Here is a 26475-nt window from a genome sequence, read left to right as displayed (position 1 = left end):
GGACACATTGGGGACACATTGGGGACACTGGGGGGACACCAAGGGGACACTGGGGACACTGGGGACACCAAGGGGACACTGGGGACACATTGGGGACACATTGGGGACACATTGGGGACACTGGGGACACCAAGGGGACACTGGGGACACATTGGGGACACTGGGGACACCAAGGGGACACACTGGGGACACTGGGGGGACACCAAGGGGACATTGGGGACACACTGGGGGGACACTGGGGACACTGGGGACACCAAGGGGACACTGGGGACATTGGGGACACCAAGGGGACACTGGGGACACTGGGGACATTGGGGACACTGGGGACACTGGGGACACTGGGGACACTGGGGACACACTGGGGACACATTGGGGACACCAAGGGGACACCAAGGGGACACTGGGGACATTGGGGACACTGGGGGGACACTGGGGGGACACTGGGGACACACTGGGGACACCAAGGGGACACCAAGGGGACACTGGGGACACTGAGGGGACACTGGGGACACCAAGGGGACACTGGGGACACTGAGGGGACACTGGGGGGACACTGGGGACACTGGGGGGACACTGGGGACACCGAGGGGACACTGGGGGGACACTGGGGACACCGAGGGGACACTGGGGACACATTGGGGACACATTGGGGACACTGGGGACATTGGGGACACTGACCTGGAAGCGGCTGGCGTAGATGACGGCCCCGGCCGGCTCCGAGATCTCCTTCAGGACATTCCCTGGGGACATCGGGGACATTGAGGGGACACTGGGGACACCAGGGGGATGCTGGGGACATCGGGGGGACATTGAGGGGACACTGGGGACACCAGGGGGATGTTGGGGACATTGAGGGGACACTGGGGACACCAGGGGGACATCGGGGACATTGAGGGGACACTGGGGACACCAGGGGGATGTTGGGGACATTGGGGACAGCCCCAACCCCCACGGAGCCGCCCCCCAAAAATCCCCCCAGAGCCCAAATCCCCCCAGTGTCCCCAAATGTCCCCAAATGTCCCCAAATGTCCCCCAATGTCCCCAAACCCCCCCCGATGTCCCCAAATGTCCCCAAATGTCCTCAAATGTCCCCAATTGTCACCGTTTCCCCCGGCCCCCTGGTCGTGGATGGAGCTGATGGGGTTCCCAGTGTCCCCAAACCCCCCCAAATGTCCCCAAATGTCCCCAAATGTCCCCCAATGTCCCCAATTGTCACCATTGCCACCAGCCCCCTGGTCGTGGATGGAGCTGACGGGGTTCCCAGTGTCCCCAAATGTCCCCAAATGTCCCCAATTGTCACCGTTTCCCCCGGCCCCCTGGTCGTGGATGGAGCTGATGGGGTTCCCGGCGCCGCTCTCGGCGCAGCCCCGCAGGACCCGGTTCAGTTTCTGCTCCATCTCGGGGTCCCCGCGCTGCACCGCCCCCAGGTCCCGCTCGGCCTCGTTGTCACCCTGCACCTGGGGGGAACAGAATCCCAAAAATCCCAAAATCCCGAAAAATCCTGACCGGAAAAACCCAAAATCCCAAAAAAAACCCCAAAAAAATCCATCCAGGAGCCCAAAAAACCCCAAAAAATCCATCCAGGAGCCCAAAAAACCCCAAACCCCAAACCCCAAACCCCAAATCCCAAATCCCAAACCCCAAATCCCAGATCCCAAACCCCAAACCCCAAACCCCAAATCTCAGATCCCAAACCCCAAACCCCAAACCCCAAATCCCAAATCCCAAACCCCGCTGGGCCTCGTTGTCCCCTTGGACCTGGGGACACCAAAAATCAAAAGATATGCCAAAAAAATCCCAAAAAATCCCAAAATCCCCAAAAATCCCCAAATCCCAACTGGATAAACCCAAAACCCCAAAAAACCCCCCAAAAAAACCCAAAAAATCCCAAGGGAATCCATCCAGGAACCCCAAAAACTCCAAAAAATTCATCCAGGAACCCCAAAAAATCCCAAATCCCAAACCCCAAATCCCAAATCCCAAATCCCAAACCCCAAACCCCAAATCCCAAATCCCAAATCCCAAATCCCAGATCCCAGATCCCAAATCCCAAATCCCAAATCCCAAATCCCAAATCCCAAATCCCAAACCCCGCTCGGCCTCGTTGTCCCCTTGCACCTGGGGACACCAAAAATCAAAAGATATCCCAAAAAAATCCCAAAAAATCCCAAAATCCCAAAAAATCCCAAAAAATCCCAAGGGAATCCATCCAGGAACCCCAAAAACCCCAAAAAATCCATCCAGGAACCCTAAAAAACCCCAAATCCCAAATCCCAAATCCCAAATCCCAAACCCCAAATCCCAAATCCCAAATCCCAAATCCCAGATCCCAGATCCCAAATCCCAAATCCCAAATCCCAAATCCCAAATCCCAAACCCCAAACCCCAAATCCCAAATCCCAAATCCCAAACCCCGCTCGGCCTCGTTGTCCCCTTGCACCTGGGGACACCAAAAATCAAAAGATATCCCAAAAAAATCCCAAAAAATCCCAAAATCCCCAAAAATCCCAAAAAATCCCAAAGGAATCCATCCAGGAACCCCAAAAACCCCAAAAAATCCATCCAGGAACCCCAAAAAACCCCAAATCCCAAACCCCAAACCCCAAACCCCAAACCCCAAACCCCGCTGGGCCTCGTTGTCCGCTTGGACCTGGGGAGGATGAAATCCCAAAAATCCCAAAAATCCCAAAAAATCCAAAAAACCCAAAAATCCCCACTGGAAAACCCCAAAAAATGAAAAAAAACCCCACCCAAAAATCCCAAAAATGCCTCAGGAAACCCAAAAAATCCATCCAGGAACCCCAAAAACCCCCAAAAAATCCATCCAGGAACCCCAAAAAACCCAAAAAATCCATCCAGGAACCCCAAAAAATCCATCCAGGAACCCCAAAAACCCCAAAAAATCCATCCAGGAACCCCAAAAACCCCAAAAAATCCATCCAGAAACCCCAAAAACCCCCAAAAAATCCCAAAAATTCATCCCAGAACACCAAAAAAACCCCAAAAATTCATCCAGGAACCCCAAAAACCCCCCAAAAATCCCAAAAATCCAACCAGGATCCCCAAAAACCCCAAAAAAATCCCAAAAATTCATCCCAGAACACCAAAAAAACCCCAAAAATTCATCCAGGAACCCCAAAAACCCCCAAAAAATCCCAAAAATCCAACCAGGATCCCCAAAAACCCCCAAAAAAATCCCAAAAATTCATCCCAGAACACCAAAAATCCCAAAAAAATCCCCCCAAAAAATCCGGGAACACCAAAACCACCAAAAAACCCCAAAAATTCAGGCAGGAACCCCCAAAAAATCCCCCCCGAATTCCCAAAAAACCCCCCAAATCTGCCCAAAATTCCCCCAAAATTCCCCAAAATTCCCCCAAAATCCCCCCAAAATTCCCCAAATTCCATCCCAAACCACCCCAAAATTCCCCAGAATTCCCGAAAATCCCCCAAAAATCCCCCCAAAATCCCCAAAATCCCCCAAATCCCCAAAAATCCTCCAAAAATTCCTTAAAATCCCCTGAAATCCCCCCAAAATCTCCCAAATTCCCCCCAAAATCCCCCCAAAAATTCCCAAATTCCACCCAAAATCCCCAAAAAATCCCCAAAAATTCCCAAATTCCCCCCAAAATTCCCCAAATTCCATCCTAAACCACCCCAAAATCCCCCAGAATTCTCAAAAATCCCCCCAAATCCCCCCAAAATCCCCCAAATTCCACCCAAAATCCCCCCAAAAATCCCCAAAATTTCCCCAAAAATCCCCCAAAAAAAGCCCCAAATCCCCCCAAATTCCCCCCAAAATCCCCAAATCCCCCAAATTCCGGGAATTCCCGCACCTGGATGGAGGAGGCGGCCCCTCCCCCCACTCCGATGCGATAGACGGGACCCCCCAAAATCCCCCAAAATCCCCAAAATCCCCCCAAAATTCCCCCAAAATCCCCAAAAATCCCCAAAAATCCCCCAAAATCCCCCCAAAATCCCCCCAAAATCCCCCAAAAAATCCTCAAAATCCCCCAAAAATCCCCTCAAATCCCCCCAAAATCCCCCAAATTCCACCCGAAATCCCCCAAAAATCCTCTTGAATTCCCAAAAATCCCCAAATTCCCTCAAATTCCCCCAAAAATCCGCTCAAATCCCCCAAATTCCACCCAAAATCCCCCAAATAATCCCCAAAAATTCCCAAATTCCCCCAAAATCCCCAAAATTCCCCAAATTCCCGGGAATTCCCGCACCTGGATGGAGGAGGCGGCCCCTCCCCCCACTCCGATGCGATAGACGGGACCCCCCAAAAATCCCCAAAATCCCCAAAATCCCCAAAATCCCCCCAAAAATCCCCCAAATCTGCCCAAAATTCCCAAAATTCCACCCCAAACCACCCCAAAATTCCCCAGAATTCCCCAAAAACCCCCAAATTCCCGGGAAAATCCCCCCAAAATCCCCAAAAATCCCCTCAAATCCCCCCAAAATCCCCCCAAAATCCCCTCAAAATCCCAAAAATCCCCCAAAAATCCCCCCAAAAATCCTCCAAAAATCCCCAAAAATTCCCAAATTCCTCCAAAAATTCCCAAATTCCCAAATTCCGGGAATTCCCGCACCTGGATGGAGGAGGCGGCCCCTCCCCCCACTCCGATGTGATAGACGGGACCCCCCAAAAATCCCCAAAATCCCCCCAAATCTGCCCAAAATTCCCAAAATCCCCAAAATCCCCCAAAATCCCCCCAAAATCCCCAAAAATCCCCAAAATCCCCAAAATTCCCCAAATTCCATCCCAAACCACCCCAAAATTCCCCAGAATTCCCAAAAATTCTCCAAAATCCCCCCAAAATCCCCCAAAAATCCTCCAAAAATTCCCAAAAATCCCCTCAAATCCCCCCAAAATTCCCCAAATTCCACCCAAAATCCCCCAAAAAATCCCCAAAAATTCCCAAAATCCCCCCAAAATCCCCAAAAAATCCCCAAAATCCCCCCAAAATCCCCAAAAATCCCCAAAATCCCCCCAAATCTGCCCAAAATTCCCAAAATTCCACCCCAAACCACCCCAAAATTCCCCAGAATTCCCCAAAATCCCCCAAATTCCCGGGAAAATCCCCCCAAAATCACCTCAAATCCCCCCAAAATCCCCCAAATTCCATCCCAAACCACCCAAAAATCCTCTTGAATTCCCAAAAATTCCCAAATTCCCGGGAAATTCCGGGAATTCCCGCACCTGGATGGAGGAGGCGGCCCCTCCCCCCACTCCGATGCGATAGACGGGACCCCCCAAAATCCCCCCAAAATCCCCCCAAATCCCCCCAAATCTGCCCAAAATTCCCAAAATCCCCCCAAAATCCCCCCAAAATCCCCCAAATCTGCCCCCAAAATTCCCCAAATTCCATCCCAAACCACCCCAAAATTCCCCAGAATTCCCAAAAATCCCCAAAATCCCCCCAAAACCCCCCAAATTCCACCCAAAATTCCCCCCAAAACCCCCCAAATCCCCCAAAAATCCCCCAAAATCCCCAAAAATTCCCAAAATCCCCCCAAAATCCCCCCAAATCCCCCAAATTCCACCCCAAACCACCCCAAAATTCCCCAGAATTCCCAAAAATCCCCAAATCCCCCCAGAATCCCCCCAAAATCTCCCAAATTCCCAAAAATCCTCCCCCAAATCTCCCAAAATCCCCCCAAAAATCCCCCCAAAATCCCCCAAATCCCCAAAAATCCCCAAAAATTCCCAAATTCCACCCAAAATCCCCCAAATTCCACCCAAAATCCCCCCAAAAATCCCCAAAAATTCCCAAATTCCACCCAAATTCCCCCCAAAATCCCCAAAATTCCCCAAATTCCCGGGAATTCCCGCACCTGGATGGAGGAGGCCCCTCCCCCCACTCCGATGCGATAGACGGGACCCCCCAAAATCCCCAAAAATCCCCCCAAAATCCCCCCAAAATCCCCCAAAATCCCCCCAAAATCCCCCAAAATCCCCAAAATCCCCCAAAAATCCCCAAAATCCCCCCAAAATCCCCAAAAATCCCCAAAATCCCCCCAAATCTGCCCAAAATTCCCAAAATTCCACCCCAAACCACCCCAAAATTCCCCAGAATTCCCCAAAATCCCCCAAATTCCCGGGAAAATCCCCCCAAAATCCCCAAAAATCCCCTCAAATCCCCCCAAAATCCCCCAAATTCCATCCCAAACCACCCAAAAATCCTCTTGAATTCCCAAAAATTCCCAAATTCCCGGGAAATTCCGGGAATTCCCTCACCTGGATGGAGGAGGCGGCCCCTCCCCCCACTCCGATGCGATAGACGGGACCCCCCAAAATCCCCCCAAAATCCCCCCAAAATCCCCAAAAATCCCCAAAATCCCCCCAAATCTGCCCAAAATTCCCAAAATCCCCAAAATCCCCCAAAATCCCCCCAAAATCCCCAAAAATCCCCAAAATCCCCAAAATCCCCCAAAATCCCCAAAAATTCCCAAAATCCCCCCAAAATCCCCAAAAAATCCCCAAAATCCCCCCAAAATCCCCAAAAATCCCCAAAATCCCCCCAAATCTGCCCAAAATTCCCAAAATCCCCAAAATCCCCCAAAATCCCCCCAAAATCCCCAAAAATCCCCAAAATCCCCAAAATCCCCCAAAATCCCCAAAAATTCCCAAAATCCCCCCAAAATCCCCAAAAAATCCCCAAAATCCCCCCAAAATCCCCAAAAATCCCCAAAATCCCCCCAAATCTGCCCAAAATTCCCAAAATTCCACCCCAAACCACCCCAAAATTCCCCAGAATTCCCCAAAATCCCCCAAATTCCCGGGAAAATCCCCCCAAAATCCCCTCAAATCCCCCCAAAATCCCCCAAATTCCATCCCAAACCACCCAAAAATCCTCTTGAATTCCCAAAAATTCCCAAATTCCCGGGAAATTCCGGGAATTCCCGCACCTGGATGGAGGAGGCGGCCCCTCCCCCCACTCCGATGCGATAGACGGGACCCCCCAAAATCCCCCCAAAATCCCCCCAAATCCCCCCAAATCTGCCCAAAATTCCCAAAATCCCCCCAAAATCCCCCCAAAATCCCCCAAATCTGCCCCCAAAATTCCCCAAATTCCATCCCAAACCACCCCAAAATTCCCCAGAATTCCCAAAAATCCCCAAAATCCCCCCAAAACCCCCCAAATTCCACCCAAAATTCCCCCCAAAACCCCCCAAATCCCCCAAAAATCCCCCAAAATCCCCAAAAATTCCCAAAATCCCCCCAAAATCCCCCCAAATCCCCCAAATTCCACCCCAAACCACCCCAAAATTCCCCAGAATTCCCAAAAATCCCCAAATCCCCCCAGAATCCCCCCAAAATCTCCCAAATTCCCAAAAATCCTCCCCCAAATCTCCCAAAATCCCCCCAAAAATCCCCCCAAAATCCCCCAAATCCCCAAAAATCCCCAAAAATTCCCAAATTCCACCCAAAATCCCCCAAATTCCACCCAAAATCCCCCCAAAAATCCCCAAAAATTCCCAAATTCCACCCAAATTCCCCCCAAAATCCCCAAAATTCCCCAAATTCCCGGGAATTCCCGCACCTGGATGGAGGAGGCCCCTCCCCCCACTCCGATGCGATAGACGGGACCCCCCAAAATCCCCAAAAATCCCCCCAAAATCCCCCCAAAATCCCCCAAAATCCCCCCAAAATCCCCCAAAATCCCCAAAATCCCCCAAAAATCCCCAAAATCCCCCCAAAATCCCCAAAAATCCCCAAAATCCCCCCAAATCTGCCCAAAATTCCCAAAATTCCACCCCAAACCACCCCAAAATTCCCCAGAATTCCCCAAAATCCCCCAAATTCCCGGGAAAATCCCCCCAAAATCCCCAAAAATCCCCTCAAATCCCCCCAAAATCCCCCAAATTCCATCCCAAACCACCCAAAAATCCTCTTGAATTCCCAAAAATTCCCAAATTCCCGGGAAATTCCGGGAATTCCCTCACCTGGATGGAGGAGGCGGCCCCTCCCCCCACTCCGATGCGATAGACGGGACCCCCCAACTTCACCACCAGCATCCCTGCGGGGGAGGGGCGGCTCAGGGGGGATTCGGGGGCATTTGGGGAATTTTGGGAATTCAGGAGGATTTTGGGGAGATTTGGGATGGAATTTGGGGAAATTTGGGGGGATTTGGGGAATTTTGGGAGGATTTTGGGGGAATTTCAGGGATTTTTTGGGGGATTTTGGGGGGATTTGGGGGGATTTTTGGGGGGATTTTGGGGGGATTTTGAGGGATTTTGGGGGGATTTTGGGATTTTTGGGAATTCAGGAGGATTTTGGGGGGATTTGGGGTGGAATTTGGGTGGAATTTTGGGGATTTTGGGGGGATTTGGGGGATTTTGGGAGGATTTGGGGGAGATTTGGGCAATTTCAGGGATTTTTTGGGGGATTTTGGGGGGATTTGGGGGGATTTGGGGGATTCTGGGGGAATTTTGGGAGGATTTTTTTGGGGGATTTTGGGGCATTTCAGGGAATTTTGGGATTTCAGGAGGATTTTGGGGAGATTTGGGGTGGAATTTGGGGAATTTGGGGCAGTTTTGGGGGGATTTGGGGGAATTTTTGGGAGGATTTTGGGGGGATTTGGGGGAGATTTGGGAAAATTTGGGGGGATTTTGGGGGGATTTTGGGGATTTTGGGGAATTCAGGAGGATTTTGGGGGGATTTGGGATGGAATTTGGGGAATTTTGGGGCAGTTCTGGGGGGATTTGGGGGAATTTTTGGGGGGATTTTGGGGGGGATTTTGGGGGGATTTTGGGATTTTTGGGAATTCAGGAGGATTTTAGGGAGATTTGGGATGGAATTTGGGGGAATTTGGGGCAGATTTGGGGGGATTTGAGGGGATTTGGAAGAATTTTTGGGGGGATTTGGGGGGGATTTGTGGGAAAATTTGGGGGGATTTGGGGAATTTTGAGATATTTTTGGGGTGTTTTGGAGTGGTTTTGGGGTGTTTTTGGGGTGTTTTTGGGGTATTTCGGGGTGTTTTGGGGTGTTTCTGGGGTATTTTGGGGTGTTTTGGGGTGTTTCAGGGTGTTTTTAGGGTGTTTTCAGGGTGTTTCAGGGTGTTTTTAGGGTGTTTTCAGGGTGTTTCAGGGTGTTTTGGGGTGGTTCAGGGTGTTTTTGGGGTGTTTTCAGGGTGTTTCAGGGTGTTTTTGGGGTGTTTTGGGGTGTTTTTGGGGTGTTTTGGGGTGTTTTTAGGGTGTTTTGGGGTGTTTTTGGGGTGTTTCAGGGTGGTTTTGGGGTGTTTCAGGGTGTTTTTAGGGTGTTTTGGGGTGTTTCGGGGTGTTTTGGGGTGTTTTTGGGCTGTTTTGGGGTGTTTTCAGGGTGTTTCAGGGTGTTTTGGGGTGTTTTGGGGTGGTTCAGGGTGTTTTTGGGGTGTTTTCAGGGTGTTTCAGGGTGTTTCGGGATGTTTTGGGGTGTTTTTGGGCTGTTTTGGGGTGTTTTTAGGGTGTTTCGGGGTCTTTTGGGGTGTTTTGGGGTGTTTCTGGGGTATTTTGGGGTGTTTTGGGGTGTTTCAGGGTGTTTTGGAGTGTTTTTGGGGTGTTTCAGGGTGGTTTTGGGGTGTTTCAGGGTGTTTTTGGGGTGTTTTGGTATATTTTGGGGTGTTTTTGGGGTGTTTTTAGGGTGTTTCAGGGTGTTTTGGGGTGTTTTTGGGGTGTTTTTGGGGTGTTTTTAGGGTGTTTCAGGGTGTTTCTGGGGTGTTTCAGGGTGGTTTTGGGGTGTTTCAGGGTGTTTTGAAGTGTTTTTGGGGTATTTCGGGGTGTTTTTAGGGTGTTTCAGGGTGTTTTGGGGTGTTTTTGGGGTGTTTTTGGGGTGTTTTGGGCCCTCACCCGGCTCCGGGGCCTCTTTCCGGACGTGCTCGTCCTCCAGGGCTCCGATGCCGCCGCTGAACATGATGGGCTTGATCCACTCCCGGCGCTGCCCCCCGGGCAGGACCTGCCCGAAGGAGCGGGCGAAGCCTGGCAACCCCAAAATCCGCCCAAATTCACCCAAATCCGCCCAAAAATCCCCGCCAAAATCGGCCAAAATCGGCCAAAATTGGGGGAAATCAAAAATGGCCAAAAAAGGCAAAAATCGGCCCCGAATCCAGCCCAGAACCCCCAGGGAAAGGCTGGGAATCCCAAAATCTGCCCAAATTCACCCAAAATCACCCAAAATCAACACAAAATCACCCAAAATCATCCCAAAGTGACCCAAAATCACGAAAAATCATCCCAAAGTGACCCAAAATCACCCAAAATCACCCAAAATCACCCAAAGTCACCCTAAAGTGACCCAAAATCACCCCAAGTCATCCCAAAATTACCCAAAATCACCCAAAATCACCCAAAATCAGCCCCAAATTCAGCCCAGAACCCCCAGGGAAAGGCTGGGAATCCCAAAATCCACCCAAATTCACCCAAATCAATCAAAAAATTCCAGCTGAAATCACCCAAAATCACCTCAAATCATCCCAAAATCACCCAAAATGTTCCAAAATCACCCCAAAATCACTAAAAATCACCTCAAGTCACCCCAAATCACCCCAAAAATCCCCAAATCACTTAAAATCATCCCAAAATCACCCCAAAATGACCCAAAATGACCCAAAATCACTAAAAATCACCTCAAGTTACCCAAAATCACCCCAAAATCACCCCCAAATCATCCCAAAAATCCCAAAATCACGAAAAATCACCCCAAAATGACCCCAAATCACCCAAATTGTCCCCAATTGTCCCCAGCTGTCCCCAAAATGTCCCTAAATTGTCCCCAGATGTCCCAAAATCGTCCCAAATTTGTCCCCAAATGTCCTGAAATGTCCCCAAATGTCCCCCAAATCCATCACAAATGTCCCCAAACTTCCTCAAAATGTCCCCAAATCTGTCCCAAATGTCCCCAAATGTCCCCAAATGCCCCCAAATGTCCCCAAAACATGTCCAAACGTCCCCCAGACCCCCCCAAATGTCCCCAAATGTCCCCAAATGTCCCCAGATGTCCCCAAAATGTCCCAAATTGTGCCCAAATCGTCCCCAAATGTCCCCAGATTGTCCCCAGATGTTCCCAAATATCCCAAAATCACCCCAAATTGTCCCCAAGAGTCCCCAGATGTCCCCAAAATGTCCCCAAATGTCCCCAAATTCATCCCTAAATGTCCCCAGATGTCCCCAGATTGTCCCCAGGTGTCCCAAAATATCCCAAAATCATCCCAAATTGTCCCCAAATGTCCTCAAATTGTCCCCAAATCTGTCCCAAATGTCCCCAAATGTCCCCAAAATGTCCTCAGATGTCCCCAAACCTCCCGAAATTGTCCCCAAGCGTCCCCAAACGTCCCCAAAATGTCCCTAAACCCCCCCAAATGTCCCCAAAATTTCCCCAAATTGTGCCCAAGTCCCTTGAAATGTCCCGAAATGTCCCCAAATTGTCCCCAAATGTCCCCAAAATGTCCTCAGATGTCCCCAAACCTCCCAAAATTGTCCCCAAATGTCCCCAAATCGGAGCCAAATGCCCCCAAATTGTGCCCAAGTCCCCTGAAATGTCCTGAAATGTCCTGAAATGTCCCCAAATCGTCCCCAAATCATCCCCAGGTGTCCCCAGGTGTCCCCGAATTGTCCCCAGGTGTCCCCAGGTGTCCCCAGGTGTCCCCAGGTGTGTCCCAGGTGTCCCCAGCTGTCCCCAGCTGTCCCCAGGTGTCCCCAGCTGTCCCCAGGTGTCCCCAGGTGTGTCCCCATGTCCCCCAGGTGTCCCCAGGTGTCCCCAGGTGTCCCCAGGTGTCCCCAGCTGTCTCCATGTCCCCCATGTCCCCCAGGTGTCCCCAGGTGTCCCCAGGTGTGTCCCCATGTCCCCCCATGTCCCCCAGGTGTCCCCAGGTGTCCCCATGTCCCCCCAGGTGTGTCCCCATGTTCCCCCATGTCCCTCCAGCTGTCCCCAGGTGTCCCCAGGTGTCCCCAGCTGTCCCCAGGTGTGTCCCCAGGTGTCCCCAGGTGTCCCCAGCTGTCCCCATGTCCCCCCATGTCCCCCATGTCCCTCCAGCTGTCCCCAGGTGTCCCCAGGTGTCCCCAGCTGTCCCCAGGTGTGTCCCCAGGTGTCCCCAGGTGTCCCCAGGTGTCCCCATGTCCCCCCATGTCCCCAGGTGTCCCCAGGTGTCCCCAGGTGTCCCCACCTGCCAGCAGGGGCTCCCCGAATTTGTTGCCGTAGTCGCTGGCGCCGTCGCTGGCCCCGATGGCCACCTCGAGCGGGCGGGCGAACGCCGCGGGGTACGGGGCCAGCGCGTCCTCCCAGGGCTGCAGGAACCCTGGGGAGCGGGGCTGGGGGTGAGAAATGGGGCTGGGGGCTGAAATGGGGCTGGGGGCTCAGAAACGGGGCTGGGGGGGCTGAAATGGGGCTGGGGGTGAGGAACGGGGCTGGGGGGCTGAAATGGGGCTGGGGGGGCTGAAATGGGGCTGGGGGGCTGAAATGGGGCTGAAATGGGGCTGGGGGTGAGGGACGGGGCTGGGGGGTTGAAATGGGGCTGGGGGCTCAGAAACGGGGCTGAAATGGGGCTGGGGGGGCTGAAATGGGGCTGGGGGTGAGGAATGGGGCTGAAATGGGGCTGGGGGTGAGGAACGGGGCTGGGGGGCTGAGAAATGGGGCTGGGGGCTGAGAAATGGGGCTGGGGGGGCTGAAATGGGGCTGGGGGGGCTGGGGGTGAGGAACAGGGCTGGGGGCTGAGAAATGGGGCTGGGGGCTGAGAAATGGGGCTGGGGGTGAGAAATGGGGCTGGGGGGGCTGAAATGGGGCTGGGGGTGAGGAACGGGGCTGGGGGGGTGAAATGGGGCTGGGGGCTGAAATGGGGCTGGGGGCTGAAATGGGGCTGGGGGGGTGAAATGGGGAATTTTTGGGAAAATTTTGGGGGAATTTTTGGAATTTTTGGGATTTTTTGGGAATTTTGGGGAATTTTTTTGGGAATTTTGGTGAAATTTTGGGGATTTTGGGAAATTTTGGGGGGAATTTTTTGGGAATTTTGGGGGATTTTTTTTAATTTTGGGGAATTTTTGGGATTTTGGGGGGAATTTTTGGGGAATTTTTTTGGGAATTTTGGTGAAATTTTGGGGGAATTTGGGGAAATTTTGAGGGAATTTTTTGGGAATTTTTTTAGGAGAATTTTTTTTGAATTTTGGGGAATTTTGAGGGAAATTTTTGAGGAAAATTTTGGAAATTTTTTGGGAATTTTTTGGGAATTTTTTGGGAATTTTGAGAGAAATTTTGAGGGCATTTTTGGGAATTTTTTTGAGAATTTTTTAGAGAATTTTGAGGAATTTTGGGAATTTTTGAGGAAATTTTGGGGAATTTTTGGGATTTTTTTGGGAATTTTTTTTGAATTTTGGGGAATTTTGGGGAATTTTGGGGAATTTTGGGGAATTTTTGGGAATTTTGGGGAATTTGGGGGAATTTGGGGATTTTTGGGAATTTGGGGGAAATTTGGGGGATTTTTTTGGAAATTTTTGGGGAATTTTGGGGAATTTTTGAGGATTTTTTTGGGGAATTTTTGGGAATTTTGGGTGTTTTGGGGTGAATTTGGGGTGAATTTGGGTGGTTTTGGGTGAATTTGGGTGAATTTGGGTGGTTTTGGGTGAATTTTGGGTGTTTGGGGGTGAATTTTGGGGGTTTTCAGGTGAATTTGGGTGAATTTTGGGGTTTCAGGGTGGGATTTTGGGGTTTTTGGGGGTCCCGAGTGTGAATTTTGGGGTATTTTGGGTGAATTTTGGGTGGATTTTGGGTGAATTTTGGGTGGTTTTGGGTGTTTTTGGTGCCTCACCCGGGATCAGCAGGTTCCTGAAGCAGCAGCCAGGGTTTTCGATGGTTTTTGGGTGGATTTTGGGATTTTGGGGTTTCAGGGTGTGATTTAGGGGTTTCAGGGTGGGATTTTGGGGTTTCTGGGGGTCCCGAGTGTGAATTTCGGGTGGATTTCGGGGTGTTTTGGGGTGTTTTGGGTGGCTCACCCGGGATCAGCAGGTTGCCGAAGCAGTAGCCGGCCGTGCCCGCGATGACGTGCGCCCCCCGGCCGGTGCACTGCACGTCCCGGATCCGGCCCCCCGTGCCCGTGGTGGCGCCGCTGAACGGGGCCACGGCTGGGGACCGACGGACGGACAGGGGGACATCGGAGGGGACAGGCGGACATCGGCGAGGATGGACAGACAGACGGACAGACAGAGGGGATGGACGGACGGACGGACGGACGGACGGACGGACGGACAGGGGGACATCGGAGGGGACAGACGGACATCGGTGGGGACGGACAGACAGACGGACGGGGGGGACAGACGGACATTAGGGGGGATGGACGGACGGACGGACAGACAGGAGGAGACAGACAGACAGACAGATGGACATCAGAGAGGATGGACAGACAGACGGACAGTGGGGACAGACGGACATCAGAGGGGATGGACAGACAGATGGACAGCAGGGACAGACGGACATCGGCGGGGACGGACAGACAGACGGACAGTGGGGACAGATGGACATCAGAGAGGACGGACAGACAGACGGACAGTGGGGACAGACGGACATCAGAGGGGATGGACAGACAGATGGACAGCAGGGACAGACGGACATCGGTGGGGATGGACGGACGGACGGACGGGGGGGACAGACGGACATCGGTGGGGACGGACGGACAGATGGACAGACAGAGGGGATGGACGGACGGACGGACGGACAGGGGGGACAGACGGACATCGGTGGGGACAGACAGTGGGGACATCAGGGGGAGACAAATGGACATCAGTGGGGACATCAGAGGGGATGGACAGACAGACGGACATTGGGGGGGACAGTGGGGACATCAGTGGGGACAGGCGGACAGGGAGACGTTGGGGACACTCCAACGTCAACTGACCCCTGACCCCACTGACCCCACTGACCCCTGACCCCACTGACCCCTGACCCCTGACCCCACTGACCCCTGACCCCACTGACCCCACTGACCCCACTGACCCCACTGACCCCTGACCCCACTGACCCCTGACCCCTGACCCCACTGACCCCTGACCCCACTGACCCCACTGACCCCACTGACCCCTGACCCCACTGACCCCTGACCCCACTGACCCCACTGACCCCTGACCCCACTGACCCCTGACCCCACTGACCCCACTGACCCCACTGACCCCACTGACCCCTGACCCCACTGACCCCTGACCCCACTGACCCCACTGACCCCACTGACCCCACCGACCCCACTGACCCCTGACCCCACTGACCCCTGACCCCACTGACCCCACACTGACCCCGTGACCCCACACTGACCCCACTGACCCCACTGACCCCTGACCCCACTGACCCCTGACCCCTGACCCCACTGACCCCACTGACCCCTGACCCCTGACCCCACTGACCCCACTGACCACTGACTCCACACTGACCCCGTGACCCCACACTGACCCCGTGACCCCACTGACCCCTGACCCCACTGACCCCTGACCCCTGACCCCACTGACCCCACTGACCACTGACCCCACACTGACCCCTGACCCCACACTGACCCCTGAACCCGTGACCCCTGACCCCGTGACCCCACGCTGACCCCTGACCCCACTGACCCCTGACCCCACACTGACCCCTGACCCCACTGACCACTGACCCCACACTGACCCCGTGACCCCACACTGACCCCTGAACCCGTGACCCCTGACCCCGTGACCCCACGCTGACCCCGTGACCCCTGACCCCTGAGCGCACTGACCCCGTGACCCCACACTGACCCTGTGACTCCACACTGACCCCGTGACCCCACACTGACCCCGTGACCCCTGACCCCGTGACCCCACACTGACCCTGTGACCCCACACTGACCTGTCCCCACACTGACCCCTGACCCCACTGACCCCTGACCCCGTGACCCCTGACCCCTGACCGCACTGACCCCGTGACCCCACACTGACCCCGTGACCCTTGACCACACACTGACCCCGTGACCCCTGAGTGCACTGACCCCTGACCCCACACTGACCCCTGACCGCACTGGCCCCGTGACCCCACACTGACCCCGTGACCCCTGACCGCCCACTGACCCCTGACCCCGTGACCCCGTGACCCCTGACCCCACACTGACCCCTGACCCCACACTGACCCCATGACCCCACACTGACCCCTGACCCCACACTGACCCCTGACCCCACACTGACCCCGTGACCCCACACTGACCCCTGACCCCACTGACCCCTGACCCCACACTGACCCCGTGACCCCACACTGACCCCTGACCCCACTGACCCCTGACCCCACACTGACCCCTGACCCCACTGACCCCTGACCCCGTGACCCCTGACCCCACTGACCCCTGACCCCTGACCCCACTGACCCCACTGACCACTGACCCCACACTGACCCCGTGACCCCACACTGACCCCTGAACCCGTGACCCCTGACCCCGTGACCCCACGCTGACCCCGTGACCCCTGACCCCTGAGCGCACTGACCCCGTGACCCCACACTGACCCTGTGACCCCTGACCCCATGACCCCTGACCCCACACTGACCCCGTGACCCCTGACCCCTGACCCCGCACTGACCGGTGGGGAAGTTGTGTGTCTCGGCTGTGAAGGTCACGTGCCGGACGCTCGTTCTCTTCTCGAAGGGGCTGGGCCCGGCCGGGTCCTGCGGCCACAGCGCGGCCACCGGGACCCCCCGGATGGCGCTGGGGGGACAGGGACCCAAAATCACCAAAATCCCAAAAATCCACCCCAAAATCACCAAAATCCACCCCAAAATCCCACACCGGGACCCCCCGGATGGCGCTGGGGGGACAGGGATCCCAAAATCATCAAAATTCACCCCAAAACCCCACACCGGGACCCCCCGGATGGCGCTGGGGGGACAGGGACCCAAAATCATCAAAATTCACCCCAAAATCCCACACCGGGACCCCTCGGATGGCGCTGGGGGGACAGGGACCCCAAAATCACCAAAATCCACCCCAAAATCACCAAAATCCCAAAAACCCACCCCAAAACCCCACACCGGGACCCCCCGGATGGCGCTGGGGGGACAGGGACCCAAAATCACCAAAATTCACCCCAAAATCACCAAAATCCCACACCGGGACCCCCCGGATGGCGCTGGGGGACAGGGACCCAAAATCACCAAAATCCCAAAAATCCACCCCAAAATCACCAAAATCCACCCCAAAATCCCACACCGGGACCCCCCGGATGGCGCTGGGGGGACAGGGACCCAAAATCACCAAAATTCACCCCAAAATCACCAAAATCCACCCCAAAACCCCACACCGGGACCCCCCGGATGGCGCTGGGGGGACAGGGACCCAAAATCACCAAAATCCCAAAAATCCACCCCAAAATCACCAAAATCCACCCCAAAATCCCACACCGGGACCCCCCGGATGGCGCTGGGGGGACAGGGATCCCAAAATCACCAAAATTCACCCCAAAATCCCACACCGGGACCCCCCGGATGGCGCTGGGGGGACAGGGACCCAAAATCATCAAAATTCACCCCAAAATCGCCAAAATCCCAAAAATCCACCCCAAAATCCCACACCGGGACCCCCCGGATGGCGCTGGGGGGACAGGGACCCAAAATCACCAAAATCCACCCCAAAATCCACCCCAGGATCCCCAAAACCCCAAAAATCCAACCCAGGGAGCCTCAAAATCCCCCAAATGTCCCCAAAAGTGTCCCCAGCTGTCCCCAGCTGTCCCCAGGTGTGTCCCGGGTGTCCCAGGTGTGTCCCCAGGTGTGTCCCCAGCTGTCCCCAGCTGCCCCCAGGTGTGTCCCCAGGTGTCCCCAGGTGTCCCCAGGTGTCCCAGGTGTGTCCCCAGGTGTCCCCAGGTGTCCCCAGGTGTGTCCCCAGGTGTGTCCCAGGTGTCCCCATGCCCCCCCATGTCCCCCCAGGTGTGTCCCCAGGTGTCCCCAGCTGTCCCCAGGTGTGTCCCAGGTGTGTCCCCAGCTGTCCCCATGTCCCCCCAGCTGTCCCCAGGTGTGTCCCCAGCTGTCCCCATGTCCCCCCAGGTGTGTCCCCAGCTGTCCCCATGTCCCCCCAGGTGTGTCCCCAGCTGTCCCCATGTCCCCCCATGTCCCCCCAGGTGTCCCCAGGTGTCCCAGGTGTGTCACTCACCTGCTGTTGTCACAGAACTTGATGACGTTGTTGGGGTGGGAGGAGCTCTGGGTGTCCATCAGGCGCCCGAAGAGCGACCCCGGCACGGCGCGGCCATCGAGGGACAGGCGGCCCTTGAAGAACCAGTGACGGCTGTGCTCGCTGCACAGGTGAGACAGGTGTGTCACAGGTGTGTGTGACACTGACAGGTGTGTGTGACACTGACAGGTGTGTCACAGGTGTGACAGTGACCCCGGCACGGCGCGGCCATCGAGGGACAGGCGGCCCTTGAAGAACCAGTGACGGCTGTGCTCGCTGCACAGGTGAGACATGGACAGGTGAGACACTGACAGGTGTGTGTGACACTGACAGGTGTGTGTGACACTGACAGGTGTGTCACAGTCACAGGTGTGACAGTGACCCCGGCACGGCGCGGCCATCGAGGGACAGGCGGCCCTTGAAGAACCAGTGACGGCTGTGCTCGCTGCACAGGTGAGACATGGACAGGTGTGTCACTGACAGGTGTGTGTGACACTGACAGGTGTGTGTGACACTGACAGGTGTGTCACAGTGACACTGCCAGGTGTGTCCCAGGTGTGTCCCAGGTGTGTCCCAGGTGTGTCCCAGGTGTGTCCCAGGTGTGTCACAGGTGTGTCCCAGGTGTGTCCCAGGTGTGTCACAGTCACAGGTGTGTCACAGTCACAGGTGTGTCCCAGGTGTGTCCCAGGTGTGTCACAGTCACAGATGTGTCCCAGGTGTGTGTGACACTGACAGGTGTGTCACAGTGACAGGTGTGTCACAGGTGTGTCACAGTGTGACACTGACAGGTGTGTCCCCAGCTGTCCCCAGCTGTCCCCAGGTGTCCCCAGGTGTCCCCAGGTGTCCCCAGGTGTGTCCCAGGTGTCCCCAGGTGTGTCCAGGTGTCCCCAGGTGTCCCCAGGTGTCCCCGGGTCCATCCCAAGAGGATTTTGGAGATTTTTTCTGGGATTTTTCTGGGATTTCAGGGAGGTTTTTGGGGTATTTTGGGGTATTTTGGGTTATTTTGTGAGATTTTTGTGGGATTTTGTGGGATTTTGAGGTGTTTTGTGAGGTTTTTGGTGTATTTTGTAAGATTTTGGGGTGTTTTTTGAGGTTTTTGGGGTATTTTGTGGGATTTTGGGGTGTTTTGTGAGGTTTTTGGGGTATTTTGGGGTGTTTTGTGAGGTTTTTGGGGTATTTTGTGGGATTTTGTGGTGTTTTGTGAGGTTTTTGGGGGATTTTGGGGGATTTTGTGGTGTTTTTTGAGGTTTTTGTGGGGTTTTGGGGTATTTTGTGAGGTTTTTGGGGTATTTTGTGGGATTTTGGGGTATTTTGGGGTATTTTGTGGGATTTTGGGGTGTTTTGTGAGGTTTTTGGGGGATTTTGGGGTGTTTTGTGAGGTTTTTGGTGTATTTTGTGGGATTTTGGGTTGTTTTGTGAGGTTTTTGGGGTATTTTGTGGGATTTTGTGGTGTTTTGTGAGATTTTTGGGGTATTTTTCAGGATTTTGGGGTGTTTTGTGAGGTTTTTGGGGGATTTTGGGGTGTTTTGTGAGGTTTTTGGGGTATTTTGTGGGATTTGGGGGTGTTTTGTGAGGTTTTTGGGGGATTTTGTGAGATTTTTGGGGTATTTTGTGGGATTTTGTGGTGTTTTGCGAGATTTTTGGGGTATTTTTCAGGATTTTGGGGTGTTTTGTGAGGTTTTTGGGGGATTTTGTGGGATTTGGGGGTGTTTTTTGAGGTTTTTGGGGTATTTTGTGGGATTTTGAGGTGTTTTGTGAGGTTTTTGTGGGATTTTGGGGTGTTTTGTGAGATTTTTGGTGTATTTTGTGGGATTTTGGGGTGTTTTGTGAGGTTTTTGTGGGATTTTGTGGGATTTTGGGGTGTTTTGTGAGGTTTTTTGGGTATTTTGTGGGATTTTGGGGTGTTCTGTGAGGTTTTTGGGGTCACCTGTTGCTCTGGGCCAGGTCGAAGAGCTCCACCGAGGTCGGGTTCCTCCCGGCCTTCTGGAACAATCTCGTGTAGAATTCCAGGTCCCAGGAATCAAAGGCCAGGCCTGGGAAAGGCAAAATTCCCAAAAAACATTCCCAAAAAAATCCCAGAAACTCCCAAAACTTATCCCAAAAAATATCAGCTCAAAAAACCCCCAAAAAAACGGCTCCAAATTGCCCCAAATTCCCTGAAATATCCCCAAAATATCTTTGAAATATTCCAAAAATCCCCAAAATATTCCCAAAATGTTCCCAAAATATCCCCAAAATATCTCTGAAATATTCCAAAAAAATCCCCAAAATATTCCTGAAATACTCCCAAAATATTCCCAAAATATCCCTGAAATATCCCAAAAATATTCCCAAAATGTTCTCAAAAATTCCCAAAATATCCCCAAAATATCCCTGAAATATTCCCAAAAGTTTTCCAAAATATCCCCGAAATTCTCCCAAAAATTCCCAAAATATTCCCCAAAAAATCTCCAAAATTCTCCAAAAATTCCCCAAAATTGAAAAAAATTCCCAAAGATTCCCAAAAAAAAAATCTCAAAAATTCTCAAAAAAATTCCCAAAATTCTCCAAAAATTCCTCAAAATCCCCCCAGAATTCCCCAAAATTCCCCCTGTCCGTCTGTCCGTCCATCCGTCCGTCCCTCACCCAGCTCCGTGTCCTCTGTCTGTCCGTCTGTCCCTCACCCACCCCCCTGTCTGTTTGTCCCCTGTCTGTCCGTCCGTCCGTCCCTCACCCAGCTCTGTGTCCCCTGTCTGTCCCGTCTGTCCGTCCGTCCCCCACCCTCCTGTTCCTTGTCCGTCTGTCCGTCCGTCCCTCACCCACCCCCCTGTCCGTCTGTCCGCCTGTCCCTCACCCAGCTCTGTGTCTGTCCGTCTGTCCGTCCCTCACCCACCCCCCTGTCCGTCTGTCCGTCCCTCCCCCACCCCCCTGTCTGTCCGCCCGTCCGTCCCTCACCCACCCCCGCGTCCATCTGTCTGTCTGTCCATCTGTCTGTCCCTCACCCCCCCATCCATCCATCCATCCATCCGTCCATCCGTCCGTCCCTCACCCACTCCCGTGTCCGTCTGTCCGTCTGTCCATCCGTCCGTCCCTCACCCAGCCCCGTGTCCGTCTGTCCCTCTGTCTGTCCCTCACCTCCCTGTCCGTCTGTCCCTCTGTCCATCCCTCACCCACCCCCGTGTCCGTCTGTCCGTCTGTCCATCCGTCCGTCCCTCACCCAGCCCCATGTCCGTCTGTCCCTCTGTCCATCCCTCACCCAGCCCCGTGTCCGTCTGTCCGTCCGTCCTTCACCCAGCCCCGTGTCTGTCCATCTGTCCATCCACACCCACCCCCCCGTCCGTCTGTCCGTCCGTCCGTCCCTCACCCAGCTCCGCGTCCCCCTGTCCGTCTGTCCCCTGTCCGTCCGTCTGTCCGTCCCTCACCAACTCCCCTGTCCATCTGTCTGTCCGTCCATCCCTCACCCACCCCCCTGTCCATCCGTCTGTCCGTCCATCCCTCCCCCACCCCCTGTCCGTCCGTCCGTCCGTCCGTCCCTCACCCAGCTCTGTGTCTGTCCGTCTGTCCGTCCCTCACCCACCCCCCTGTCCGTCTGTCCGTCCCTCCCCCACCCCCCTGTCTGTCCGCCCGTCCGTCCCTCACCCACCCCCGCGTCCATCTGTCTGTCCGTCCGTCTGTCTGTCCCTCACCCCCCCCCGTCTGTCCGTCTGTGCCATCCGTCCCTCACCCCCCTGTCCACCTGTCTGTCCGTCTGTCCCTCACCCCCCCCATCCATCCATCCGTCCATCCGTCCGTCCCTCACCCAGCCCCGTGTCCGTCTGTCCCTCTGTCTGTCCCTCACCCCCCTGTCCGTCTGTCCCTCCGTCCATCCCTCACCCAGCCCCGTGACCATCTGTCTGTCCATCCCACACCCACCCCTCCTGTCCGTCTGTCCGTCCGTCCGTCCCTCACCCAGCTCCGCGTCCCCCTGTCCGTCTGTCCCCTGTCCATCCGTCCGTCCGTCCCTCCCCCACCCCCCTGTCCATCCCCCCCTGTCCGTCCGTCCGTCCGTCCGTCCCTCACCCAGCTCCGCGTCCGCCTCCTGCAGCGCGGCCCGGCCCCGGCCCAGGACGTCGATGGAGGTGACGGGGCCGGGGCTGGAGGGGACCTGGAAGGAGCTCAGGGGCTCCGGGTACAGCTGCTCCGTCACCGGGTCCCTCAGAGCCCGCGACAGCCGCTCACGCACAGCCGGAGACACCGGGACCGACAGCTGGGGACACACGGACACAGGGATGGACACACGGACACACACGGGTACAGCTGCTCCGTCACCGGGTCCCTCAGAGCCCGCGACAGCCGCTCACGCACAGCCGGAGACACCGGGACTGACAGCTGGGGACACACGGACACACCATGGGGACACACGGACACACCATGGGGACAGACACACGGACACACACGGGTACAGCTGCTCCGTCACCGGGTCCCTCAGAGCCCGCGACAGCCGCTCACGCACAGCTGGAGACACCGGGACCGACAGCTGGGGACAGACAGACACAGGGATGGACACACGGACACACCATGGGGACACACGGACACACACGGGTACAGCTGCTCCGTCACCGGGTCCCTCAGAGCCCGCGACAGCCGCTCACGCACAGCCGGAGACACCGGCACCGACAGCTGGGGACACACGGACACACCATGGGGACACACGGACACAGGGACAGACACACGGACACACGGACACACCATGGGGACAGACACACGGACACACACGGGTACAGCTGCTCCGTCACCGGGTCCCTCAGCGCCCGACACAACCGCTCCCGAACAGCCGGAGACACCGGGACTGACAGCTGGGGACAGACAGACACACCATGGGGACACACGGACACACACGGGTACAGCTGCTCCGTCACCGGGTCCCTCAGAGCCCGACACAACCGCTCCCGCACAGCCGGAGACACCGGGACTGACAGCTGGGGACAGACAGACAGACAGACACACCATGGGGACACACGGACACAGGGATGGACACACGGACACACACAGGGACGGACACACGGACACACACGGGGATGGACACACGGACACACACAGGGACGGACACACGGACACAGGGGACGGACACACGGACACACACGGGGATGGACACACGGACACACACAGGGACGGACACACGGACACAGGGATGGACACACGGACACAGGGGACGGACACACGGACACACACAGGGATGGACACACGGACACACACAGGGATGGACACACGGACACAGGGACGGACACACGGACACACACAGGGATGGACACACGGACACACACGGGGATGGACACACGGACACAGGGGACGGACACACGGACACACACAGGGATGGACACACAGACACACACAGGGACGGACACACGGACACACACAGGGATGGACACACGGACACACACAGGGATGGACACACGGACACAGGGACGGACACACGGACACAGGGATGGACACACGGACACACACAGGGATGGACACACGGACACAGGGATGGACACACGGACACACGGACACACACAGGGATGGACACACGGACACACACAGGGATGGACACACGGACACACGGACACAGGGACGGACACACGGACACAGGGACGGACACTGGGATGGACATGGGGACAGCTTTTGGGACACGGGGACAGCGTTGAACCCCCCCAGTGACCCCAAATGTCCCCAAATTGTCCCCAAATGTCCCCAAATCCCTCCTAAATGTCCCCAAATGTCCCCAAAATGTCCCCAGATGTCCCCAGCTGTCCCCAGATTGTCCCCAGATGTCCCCAAATGTCCTCAAATGTCCCAAATTTCACCCCAAATGTTTCAGAATGTCCCCAAATCCCCCAAAATGTCCCCAAAATGTCCCCAAATCCCCCCAGGTGTCCCCAGATTGTACCCAAATTTCCTCTCAATGTCCCCAGATGTCCCCAAATGCCACCAAATTGTCCCCAAACGTCCCCAAAATCCCAAATAATGTTCCCAAGTTGTCCCCAAATCCCCCCAAATGTCCCCAAGTTGTCCCCAAATTTCCTCTCAATGTCCCCAAAATCCCAAATAATGTCCCCAAATGTCCCCAAATTGTCCCCAGATGTCCCTGAAATGTCCCCAGATGTCCCTAAAATGTCCCCAAATCCCCCCAATGTCCCCTCAAAATGTCCCCAAAATCCCAAATAATGTCCCCAAAACGCCCCCAATTGTCCCAAATTGTCCCCAGATGTCCCCAAATGTCCCCAAATGTCTCCAAATTGTTCCCAAATTGTCCCTAAATGTCCCCAAATGTCCCCAAAATCCCAAATAATGTCCCCAAAACGCCCCCAAATTGTCCCAAATTGTCCCAAATTGTCCCCAAATTGTCCCCAGATGTCCCCAGCTGTCCCCAAATGTCCCCAGGTGTCCCCAAATGTCTCCAAATGTCCCCAAAATCCCAAATAATGTCCCCAAAACGCCCCCAAATTGTCCCCAAATGTCCCCAAATTGTCCCAAATTGTCCCCAGCTGTCCCCAAATGTCCCCAGGTGTCCCCAAATGTCCCCAAATGTCCCCAAAATCCCAAATAATGTTCCCAAATCCCCCCAGGTGTCCCCAGGTGTCCCCAAATGTCCCCAAACGTCCCCAAAATCCCAAATAATGTCCCCAAAACGCCCCCAAATTGTCCCAAATTGTCCCAAATTGTCCCCAAATGTCCCCAGCTGTCCCCAGCTGTCCCCAAATGTCCCCAAATTGTCCCCAAATCCCCCCAGCTGTCCCCAGCTGTCCCCAAATGTCCCCAAACGTCCCCAGCTGTCCCCAAATGTCCCCAGGTGTCCCCAAATGTCCCCAAATGTCCCCAAAATCCCAAATAATGTTCCCAAAACGCCCCCAAATTGTCCCCAAATTGTCCCAAATTGTCCCAAATGTCCCCAAAATGTCCCCAAATTGTCCCCAAATGTCCCCAGCTGTCCCCAGCTGTCCCCAGGTGTCCCCAGCTGTCCCCACCTGGATGAGGAGGCGCCGGGACCTCTCGAGGCGCCGCACTCGGCTCAGCCCGGCGGCGTGGCACAGGGACACGGCGTTGGTGGACAGGGGGGTGCACACCCCCAGCCTGGGGACAGCCCAAATTTATCCCAAAATTATCCCAAAATTATCCCAAATTTATCCCAAATTTATCCCAAAATTCCCAAAATTCCCCAAAATCCCGGAATTCCCGAAAAAATCCCCGCGGAAATGGGGAAAAAAATCAATAAAAACCCAAATTCTGCCCCAAATTGGAGCCCGGGGGGGACAGAGGGGTGGGAGGGCACCCCCAGCCTGCAGCAATCCCAAATTATCCCAAATTATCCCAAATTATCCCAAAATTCCCGGAATTCCCAAAAAAATCCCCGCGGAAATGGGGAAAAAATCAATAAAAACCCAAATTTTACCCCAAATTCGAGCCCAGGGGGGACAGAGGGGTGGGGGAGGGGTGGGAGGGCACCTGGGGAGATCCCAAATTAACCCAAATTAACCCAAATTAGCCCAAATTAACCCAAATTAGCCCAAATTAACCCAAATTAACCCAAATTAACCCAAATTAACCCAAATTATCCCAAATTAGCCCAAATTATCCCAAATCAGCCCAAATCAGCCCAAATTAGCCCAAATTATCCCAAATCAGCCCAAATTATCCCAAATTAACCCAAATTAACCCAAATTAACCCAAATTAACCCAAATCAGCCCAAATTAGCCCAAATTAACCCAAATTAACCCAAATTAACCCAAATTAACCCAAATTAACCCAAATTATCCCAAATCAGCCCAAATTAGCCCAAATTAACCCAAATTATCCCAAATCAGCCCAAATGATCCCAAATGATCCCAAATGATCCCAAATTAACCCAAATCAGCCCAAATTAGCCCAAATTAACCCAAATTATCCCAAATGATCCCAAATGATCCCAAATTAACCCAAATTAGCCCAAATTAACCCAAATTAACCCAAAATTATCCCAAATTATCCCAAATTAGCCCAAATTATCCCAAATTAGCCCAAATTAGCCCAAATTAACCCAAATTAACCCAAATTAACCCAAAATTATCCCAAATTAGCCCAAATTAGCCCAAATTAACCCAAATTAACCCAAATTAGCCCAAATTAGCCCAAATTATCCAAAAATTCCCGAAATTCCCCCCAAAAATTTCCCAAATCTCCCCAGAATCCCCAAGAAATCACAAAAAATCTCCAAATCCCCCCAAAAAATCCCCAAAAAATCCCCCCAAAAATCTCAGAAATCCCCCCAAATCCCCCAAATTCCCCCAAAAATCCCAAAATTCCCCCAAATCCCCCCCAAATCCCCAGAACCCCCCCAAAAATTCAAAATAATCCCCAAAGAAATCTCCCAAATCC

At 54.2% G+C, this 26475-nt stretch overlaps 1 protein-coding gene across 4 annotated transcripts in view; it reads right to left on the bottom strand.

Annotated features, from left to right (window-relative positions):
- The window catches only part of PFAS (phosphoribosylformylglycinamidine synthase), an 82057-nt gene that overhangs the window by 43477 nt on the left and 12105 nt on the right, over positions 1-26475 (bottom strand). For all 4 annotated transcript variants that reach the window (XR_015281515.1, XM_086871735.1, XM_086871734.1 and 1 more), the window contains exons 4-14: positions 25088-25193; positions 22161-22347; positions 20050-20155; positions 18105-18245; positions 16540-16664; positions 13966-14094; positions 12147-12278; positions 9835-9963; positions 7954-8027; positions 1301-1457; positions 679-740 (exon numbers count right to left, since the gene is read on the bottom strand). Coding sequence is in view for 3 of the 4 variants with exons in the window: in XM_086871735.1 (XP_086727861.1) it covers positions 679-740; positions 1301-1457; positions 7954-8027; positions 9835-9963; positions 12147-12278; positions 13966-14094; positions 16540-16664; positions 18105-18245; positions 20050-20155; positions 22161-22347; positions 25088-25193 (1348 nt within the window). In the remaining variant the exon portion in view is untranslated. The remainder of the gene's footprint in view (positions 1-678; positions 741-1300; positions 1458-7953; positions 8028-9834; positions 9964-12146; positions 12279-13965; positions 14095-16539; positions 16665-18104; positions 18246-20049; positions 20156-22160; positions 22348-25087; positions 25194-26475) is intronic.

The sequence above is a fragment of the Cyanistes caeruleus genome, chromosome 37 (assembly GCF_971803275.1).
Source record: "Cyanistes caeruleus chromosome 37, bCyaCae1.hap1.1, whole genome shotgun sequence".
NCBI classification, from domain to species: Eukaryota; Metazoa; Chordata; class Aves; order Passeriformes; family Paridae; genus Cyanistes; species Cyanistes caeruleus.
The sequence above is the reverse complement of the archived record's forward strand: the minus strand, read 5'-3'. Positions and strand labels throughout refer to the sequence as shown.